This window comes from Neopsephotus bourkii, unplaced genomic scaffold (genome assembly GCF_033783945.1).
Source record: "Neopsephotus bourkii isolate Nb327-2 ecotype Australia unplaced genomic scaffold, CSIRO-AGI_Nbou_v1 NB_86, whole genome shotgun sequence".
NCBI lineage: Eukaryota > Metazoa > Chordata > Aves > Psittaciformes > Psittacidae > Neopsephotus > Neopsephotus bourkii.
Genome location: NW_026900603.1, coordinates 152,759 through 162,245, shown reverse-complemented (window position 1 = coordinate 162,245; position 9,487 = coordinate 152,759). Strand labels below are relative to the sequence as shown.

Below are 9,487 nucleotides of genomic sequence, written 5' to 3'. Positions count from 1 at the left end.
CTTATTTATAGACTTAATAAAAGAAGAAAAAAAAAAAAGAGATGGCTGGCATCTTTCAAAATGTATCCAAGAACACTTTCTTTCCTAAATCATTGTTTGTTGTTTTTTTTTTTTTTTTATTTCCAATCAACTCTTACTAAATCTTAGAGAGTGGAAGAACATTACCTAGTGGCAGGATAGCCCAGAGAATCAAGCATAGCAGATTTCTTCCTCCATTCTAATTTCTCCATCCTAATTCTCATCTATTTTATGATTCTAAAGGTATTCAACAGCAGGGGTAACTTAACAACTGTGTTCCCAGACACAAGTGCAGTACTATGTCCATCCCATGACACACTACAGAAAGCAAAAAGAGTGTGCTGGGAAAAGTGTAATTATTCACCACCAAAACTCTCCTGCCTCATGCAGATTGTAAACACTTTATAATACTGGCTTGAAATGAAATAATATTCCCCATTAACTTGCATATTTCTTTCTGTATTTTGAATTCTGCTAATGAAATGGAACATTTCACATTGAACAATCTTCTACTCACATGCACATTTTTTTTACTTTCATTATAGGGAATTACTTCAGGTTTACATACTTGTAAAAAGCCTGGTTCTCCACCCCACATTTCCAAAGATGCTTGCAGGCTGCTGGTGTAGAGGTATGGAATGACAGCACAGTCTTTTTCTAAGTGCAAGGAAAAGAAGGCAAATAAAAGTAATGAAAGCACTGAATTCTCAAAAATTGAAGTATCTGTACCTGACAGCATCACCATGAACCAGACACACTGAAGACCAAGCTTTCCCATGTAGCCTCAATCTGTGGTTCATCCATGCAAATACAACTCATACACAGCTGATAATTAAACTGCCTAGGCAATTGTTTTAGAAATAAAAGAAATCACATAAACAGTCCCTGATATTTCTGGAATTATTGCCTCCATTTTCTGTTCCTCAGAAATAGCCTCCATTTTCTGTTCCTCACCTAGATTGTATCTAAAGCCATAGTCTTGAGCTATCTCATTCTACCTAGGGGAAGAACTGATTCTAGCATTCAGCAGCCAAAATCTTTACAAGTTCAATGGCAACACAGAACTCTTATCTACCTAGGACAGACTCCAATCTCTTCAGCTGACCAAAATTTGAGAAGATTATCATTATTAGCCAAAAATACCTCAAATTGATCCTGAATTTTCAACCATATACAGATATCGCTCATGTTTTAGAGTGGATACAGCTTAATCGCTTTAAAGTCCATTACAACCAGACTACACAGACAACCAAAACCATGAGCAATCAACACAGTACTGCGTGAATGTTAAGTGATCAGTGTCTCAACCCTTTGCAAATTAGACATTCTTTTGACACCAGCAATATTTACATTCACTCATCTTCTGTATTTTTATGTACAATAGAAAGTACAATTATTGGTTGTTTAGATATTTTTTTCATTGAAAAATGATGTTACGTCTTAGTTGATTCTAAATCAAATACAGAAGTTCTGTAACAGTATTAAACCTGACCTCTTTCTGAGCTCCAAATACATAAAAAGTCTTCCCTTCAAATTTCAGTTTATAGACATCGCACCTAGAAAGAGAAAAATAATTTAAGTATAGGAAAAATAGATAAACAGGTAAGAAAAGCAACTTATATCCAAGTTTCCCCAAATCCCAAGCTAAGTGTGTCACATGACAAAAAGCCTAAACATACCTTTAGCATAAAAGCATCTAATATTCTAATTTTCTTTAGATTACAGAACATAAGCCCAGAGTATTTATTTTACATCTCTATGCACCTTTAAAGAATTAACTTTGACTGCTAGAAAATAAAGAGGAAATTAAAAGTAGGCAGAAGCTTATGTTTATGCTCTATATACTATATTCCTCTTATATTCCTCTTATATTTAAAATTTTGGAAGTTCTAATGTAATGAAATTGAGGGAAAGACAATACGCTTATGTCTATCCTTATTTATTTGTGCTTTCATATCACACATCTTACTAACTGACTACTCACAGATAGAATACACAGGAAGAAAATGTTTGACAGCAGTTATTACTGAGGCCTTGTGAGTTGCAAACCTGTGTCAAAACTTAATATAACGGCTGAAAGCACAATTTACATACAGGATAGCAGTGCACTGCTATATAGAATATAAAGATGATACAATGCCTCTGCTTAAAACATAGTGGAAATTTTGTCATAATCACAGCTAAAACATAGACACTGTAGCTTCATAAACTTCTCTAAAGATTTTGGATGTCAAATGATTGAAATGGGGACAATTCTGGAAGCAAGGTCCATGCTATCCCTGAAACTTTGTAACAAGAGGTTTACTTTAACGTTAAATAACAATGAAAAATCATTCCAGTTGAGAAAGCTTTTCCATTGAAAAGAAAATTTCAAACATTAATTTGAGCTAATTTCAGCTCATATAAAAGCAATACATCAATATTTCTGAAAGGACACATGATCCTTAAGTCACATGGAAAAACAAGTGCTGTGAAACTCATTTCCCACAGTATGAAAAGTGCTTGTCAAGTGCTATTCTGTCCTCCCTGTGCTGTAGACTAAAATTACAGTTATATTGTCCTTATGCCAAAAGCACATACCACCAAAGCACTGTGACTAAGGCTACCTGAAATTAACCCTAGGGAAACTGCAGCCGAAACCCAGAATCACAAATGGATGGTATTTGACAAACATATCTCCAGATGTCCACAGGGAACCGAATCATACAGACAGGACTGTATGATATGACACTGACTTACATCTCTGAGAATTTCAGTTATCAACCATCAGGGAGGTTTCTATTGATATTCAGAAAATAGTCCAGTTCCACACAAAAAAACACCTCACTATTTCTTCACCTTCCGCCCATCTTCTTCAGTAAGCTGGCAGCACTGAGGTAAAGCAGCCACATCTACACGAGTGGTGTTGGCATCTGTTTAGCAGCAGGGCTAAAATGTGATTTATCAATGTGCAAGCATGCTTGCGCTCACTCTGAACCACACTGGTGAAGGCACAGCCAGCTGCTGTTACCTCACCTGCAGGAGGTTTGTGATACCTCTCCCTCAAACACTGCTGAAGCTACCCCGTTAAGTCAAATACCTTACAGGAGTATAAAATAAAGCAGAAAAAAAAAAAAAAAAAGGAATGGAAAGGAGGAAAGGGGCAGGGGAAGGGAAGGAAAGGGAAAGGGCAATGGAAAGGAAAAGACAATTGTGTAAATGTCCACTTCTTAAAAACAGAGGCTAAAAAATAAAAATTCAGAGCATTCTCACCTCCTCCTCTGCTTACCAAATAAATCTTTCTACAGTGTTCAAATTGAGGTTAATTAAATGAGAAAGTAGCAAGAGTCAAATAAAGATGCAGATGGACTCCTGTAAAGTCTGCCAGACATCTTGGCCAATAAGCCTTACTGGTGATTTACAGCATAGCTGAAAAATTAACTTACTCAATTTTAGCATTAGTGCATTATGTTGATTAATACACCCTGTGACATAATTTTCACTGGAAGAAGAACAAGACCAAATTATTATACTTCTCACCTAACATCCTTTAAAACAGAAACATGATCAGACAAGCAAAGGAATATTCACATGGTTCATCTTGAAGACAACAAATGCAGGTGACAATAGTAGGAAGAAGGGAAGACACAGGACAGAAGACTTGCATATTTATCTCCTCTTACTTCACATGCTTACCATTTTAACAAATGAATTCTTTTATTCCCCTGGAAAACTACAAATCCTGCAGCTGTGAATCCTAAAAATGTAGTCATCCCCATTGAGTCCTTGAAAAAGAAAAAAGGAAAAATAATTTTCCTCTAAGCCAATGAGGCATTTCTTACTTGCAGTACAAATTGTTCCTCCACTATAGATTACCTCCATTTTATTTTCCTTTCAAAATCAGTTTTGCCTTCAAAACACTTCTAAAGAACCAAGACTGATCTTGGCAATACAGGGCCTATTTACTTCTAGACATTTAAATGAACTTATGTTTTGTTTCAGTCTACTTCTAGCTGATGACACCAGGGAATCCTTAGGTATATTACAAATTTTGTTGAAAATATACTTCTGTGTATGTCATTCGTAACATACAGACTAATTACAAACCATTGATTCACATATGCTTCAACACTGATATACTTCAAGATTTCACAATACGTTTTTCTTCTGCAAGATGCTGTTTTGGAAGTAATGCTGACAGTGTTTGCTACAAGCAAGAACTCTTGAGTGCAAACAAGAATATACAGTGCACTTGCCTTTCAAATAGGAAAGATCTTTTTTTTATTTTTCTGATTCCAAAATAAAGCATTGTAATTAAAGTAATTAAAAATGCAGGTGTAAGGGACAATCAGAACTGGTAACTAAAATCACTTACTTATACAGAACCACAGAATAGCAAAGCGGAGGAACACACAAATGCGTATCTGGTTCCCTCCCCTGTACATTTTGCTTGCTGCCCTTCCTAAGATCTGCATATTTTGAGGACGTTTGAAGAACTAATCTGCCAAGGACTAACAATTTGTTGCATCTTCTGGACAGAATAATGCTAAATCCTGAAAATCTTGGCAAACAAAATATTTCACACTTGGAGAATTTAGAGAAATTTCTGCACTAAATGCAAAGAAATTACGAAGTATAATCAAAGCTTTTGTCATGACACTCTACTACAGTTTTCCTATGATGTTTTATTTCCTTTGGAGAGACCTTTCCTTTGACTGATGCAGAAATGTTGAACAGTTCATGTTCTTCCAAGCCTTAAATGTAATATGTAGTTTCAGGGCAAGTTCTTTTACAGATTACTCCATATTTGTGATTGGATAAAAAACAGATGTCTTTTTATTAAATGTTAGCAAAAAGAACATTTTATTGAATGTTAGTAAAAATAACTGTTACCTTGCAAGGATGAGGATCAACACCGTAAGTTTCCAAAGAATATGCTTTCAGGAGCAAATTTAATTCAGCAACAGCTGGGCTCTGACCTCTGAAATTACAAAAGAAACAGTACTTTCATAGAACCATAGAATGGTTAGGGTTAGAAAGGACAGGAAAAAAAAAATAACTGGAGAAAAAGACTTTTTGACCAGGGAGTTTAAAACCTAAAAAAGTAGGAAAGAAAACATCTTACTGAAATACAAACTATTTTAACTATGTTTTCTTTATAATATAAAGGAGAAAACTTTTTCCATGTTTTCTCCTGCTGATTGTACAGTGATGTTTTTATCTCAGTCCTGAGATAACATCATGTTACTGCCATTAACCACAGCTATCTAATATCCTGCAAGTATTTGTCTTCTGATGTACATGCACATCATCTTATGAAATAAACCTCAGTATCTGTTTTCCACAAACTCCTGCTCCCCAACTAATTTAAAAGGATTGTGCAGATTAACAAACATTCCTTACAGTGCAGGATATAAACACGTCAATCATAGAATCACAGAATCATAGATCATATTACACTGTCTACTCAGATGTACGCCTAATTATAGCAGTGCCTGTTACCAACATGATAGTTCAGAATCTGTCAGCATTTCCATTATATGCCCCTATTTTTAGGGTGTCCATAATTAACCATGACTATACACATGCACAACTTGAGTTTTAGAGTAAGTTTTTTTATTTGATTTTTTCTTTTGTAATGCCTTCATTTCTAACACTGTTGCAATGAATTCTTAACACAGATTTACAATGCCTGTTTGTAAGTGAACTGTTCTGAGTATTATTTTATTTATGTATTTGCATTACTATATGATTCTGATAGATAATACTGTTTTGTGACAATCAGCAGTGCTTAGGACCTTTAGAAAGCCAGTCCTCATAAATGCTTCATATACAAATTATCCAAAAAAATGAGCCATCATCAATGGTCAAAGAGTTAGCCTCTTTTCTTCAAGGAGCACAGCCAACAGTTATACTTTATCTTATTCCTGCATTTTGGGGTCCAGTCACACATTGTGACTAATGGCACTTGGGAACTGGCATTTAAAAACTGATCTGTGTACTGGTGTAGAATAATTTCCCTGTAATCTGTTATCCTCAAGTAGCTAGAAATTTAACAAGCATTGACATATGAGATTCAGTACACAGCCAAAGTACAGTTTTAACAATTAAGACAATGTCTAGCATGCTTGTGAATGTCAAATCCCATCTTGAACCTAACAAGCTAAGGGCCCATGGCAATGTAAGTGTCAATAAACTTTTCTGTGACATAATTTAAACTCGTGCTCGTTTGTACTTCACTTCTCGTCACCTCTCAGTCAACACCATGATACATCTTTGGGGTCTTCCATATGTCTTTTGGTCCTCTTTCATACTACACTATTTGCACTTTATTTCAGATCACATTTTTGTTGATGTTTAGCTTTTAATGAAAAAAACCCCACAAGATTACAGAATAAGTGCCCTTCTGTTTACTTCCTTTTTTTGGTCTCTTTCTCAACACTTTTCAATGGAGCAGAACATGTTCAAGCAGAATACCAAAAATTATAAATTCATATTTACACAGCTAAATATATAAGGGGAAGACACCATAAAAGCAGCAAACAAAACAAAAATGCTTAATTTCCCAATCACCATTTAGTAGCAATGTACTAAACTGTTCTCCCTTTTCAATACTAATAAATCACAACTTTAAGTGTAATCTCAACTGTAAGACCATAAATGAGCCTTAAAAAGGCAACAAGTTTGTTTCATGTACCAACCAACTGCATAGGACAGACGTAATTAACTAACTTGACCTAAACTACTTAGAACACTTATGTTGCATAGTAAGAAGCAAAAAAAAAACAGATGGTCTGATTGCTTATTGGGGACTAGGCCTCACAAAAAAATAAAATCATAAAATGCATCTTTTTCCACCTCCCTTTACTGGTTCAAAGGAAAGTAGTCAGTGTTCTGGTTTGAATGGACAAAAAGTGACAATTAGTTTGGAGAATGTGATTTGGGGGTTTGGCATAGAATCACGGAATGTTTTGGATTGGAAGGGACCTTAAGATCACCTGGTTCCAACCTCCTTGCCATGGGCAGTGACACCTCACCCAAAATATTGAATTACAATTATCATTAAAAAGAGACATTAAAAAAGAATTAGCATGCTCTTCTCAACTACAGCTTCTGAAACTACTCTGTCTTTCTGCATGTCAAGTGGAAGAAGCTGTGGTACTTAGGGAAAAAAAAGCCCGTAAGACATGGACAAGTTAGATCTTACCAGATTACAGGCTAATCAAATAGCTACTGTGCAAAGCCTTAAAAGAACATCAAGGGTAATATGAAATGAAAAAATCCTTATTCATCCCTTACGAAGGGATTGTCAATCCTTGATAATATGCTTTTCATCTCTAACTTACTACTGAAATTTTCCTTGCTAAATGAAAATGTAACTATAGCAAATCCTATCAGAAAAGTCAACACCTTTTCATTAATCAGTGATTTAACATTAGATATGCCTTTGACAGGATCTGTTAAAAAGCCTTTAAGCTTTCTATATGCAACAAACAGCCTTACACAGTGCGTCTTTCCTGTTTTGTAACTCAGTTATCTCAGGAAAGCCAGGTTTCTCTCTCATTGCATCCTTTTGACCTTATATGACTTCCCAAATTTTTCAGTAAGTGTTCAGCATTATTTCCATATGTTGCAACCACTATAGCACACAGCTGGAGTTCGCTGAAGGTTCTGAACTGGACCAGTAAAGGAAACCATTGCACAGAAAATTTTCTGTATACCATACAAATAATAAAATGTGGATTACTTGTGAAATTACAGCTCCACAGTTATTAGCCATGAATTGATTACTCAACCTTGGAATCAATCAACCTAAGAATTCCTGATAAAATTCTAATCAAACAAAGACTTTAACAGAAGACTTAGAAGTCTGCAACATGCTCCGCTTTTTGCTTTAGGCTCATGAGAAGTACACAGTAGAGGCTGTACAAGCTCTGTTTATTCCCCACAGGGTCTCCAACTCTGAAGCACTTCAAAAGCTAGAAGCTCAACAGGGAATACTTCCATGGTGTGCCACAGCAATGATCTACTTGTTTTGCTGTCTGCTCACACCAATTCACTCTAGAATTTTCTCCCCTTCATACCCTTCCTTTGAGGTATGTATCTCGTACAAATTGAAGTAGTGAAACTTAATGAAAGTCAAGGATGAGATAGCACAGGATTGAGCATTAATTCCTTTAAACAAACAGGGAAGACTGTATAGCAATAACAGCAAATAAAAACCATTTTCAATGCTATTCTTGGCTTCTTGGTTCCTGAATTATCTCTTCCCTGATTCCCCTACTGACTTACAAAGTGCTGTGAGATATTCCTATCAACATACTGTTCATAATAATAATAAGAGATAATTATTGTCCATCCTTTTGCCTCATCTCTATGTCAGAGTTACTTGCTGCAGAATACAACAGCAATCCTGTACTTGAGCATGCCCCATGTTCGATTAAACGAGAGGGTGTTTCAATAGACGTAGTTCAAAGAATAAGTACATGTGTATATAATGATATGGCCTCTGGAAACATTACATGTTCACCTCCATGCAAACCAGGGAAAAGTACCAGCCATAAACCTTTAACTAACATAGGCTCAGTCTCCATCGAACATCCTTCGCCCTGTCCTGCAACTGTGGACATACTTCACTGCATCCTCAGGAGATCACAGTAACTATTTCAAGAAGGATCTTCATCTAGGAAATATTCTCCTTGCTATATTCCAGATCTTGTACATCTCTCTGCAGAAAAGGTTACCTGGGTTTCCTTTTAACCTAAAAAAAAGCCAGAATTCTGCATAAAGAATCAACAGGTTTAACTACATCATATAACAATCACAGAACTGCCTACAACATGGCTGAGGTTTTGCTGTTGTTTCTTCAAATATTTTTACAGGTGGTCCAGACTCAAATTGCTATACAATTACAGTGTTTAAGGTCTTGAGTAGTTTTTACTTTTCCTTTAAGCTCAGGAGATTTTGGCAGAGAGTGGAGACATTTCTTTCCTAGCATTTTTAGTCATGATGAAGGTCCTAAGGAGGACTATGTGGTAATGAAACACAAATCTGCTACAATTACCAGTATTTCAGTTGTATTGGAGACAACAGCACAAACACTAAATGAAGACACTGGTAAGCAAAATTGTGATGCAGGCTGTTTCTCAGTTTGTCAAATTAGTGAGGCCACGCTTTGCACATTGCTCACGCAGCAGCACTGCTTCCCTGAGAACTGGCTGGGCTACCTCATCAATAGGAGAACAGCCTTTGAAACTGTCTGCATATGAAAAGAGACACTATCACGGGCAAGTAGGTGAATTGCTGAAATATTGCAGGAACACATAAAACTTAGAAAACTGAAGAACACTCAAATATCAATTTTAACTTGTACTGAAAAACTGAATTATTTCTCTCAGATAGATGAGAAAAACCCAAATAATCTCTTTAAAACTCTTTTACCAAGTCTATTAAATTCTTACAGGTTTAATTTTACATCGCACATGTTCTT

General features: G+C 35.8%; 1 protein-coding gene across 1 annotated transcript in view; it reads right to left on the bottom strand.

Annotated features, from left to right (window-relative positions):
• Positions 1-524: 524 nt before the first annotated feature.
• The window catches only part of FRMD3 (FERM domain containing 3), a 114,083-nt gene continuing 105,120 nt past the window's right edge, over positions 525-9,487 (bottom strand). The window contains exons 7-10 of the mRNA XM_061355161.1: positions 4,891-4,978; positions 3,694-3,782; positions 1,511-1,574; positions 525-675 (exon numbers count right to left, since the gene is read on the bottom strand). Of these exons, the coding sequence (XP_061211145.1) occupies positions 568-675; positions 1,511-1,574; positions 3,694-3,782; positions 4,891-4,978 (349 nt within the window). The 3' untranslated portion in view covers positions 525-567. The remainder of the gene's footprint in view (positions 676-1,510; positions 1,575-3,693; positions 3,783-4,890; positions 4,979-9,487) is intronic.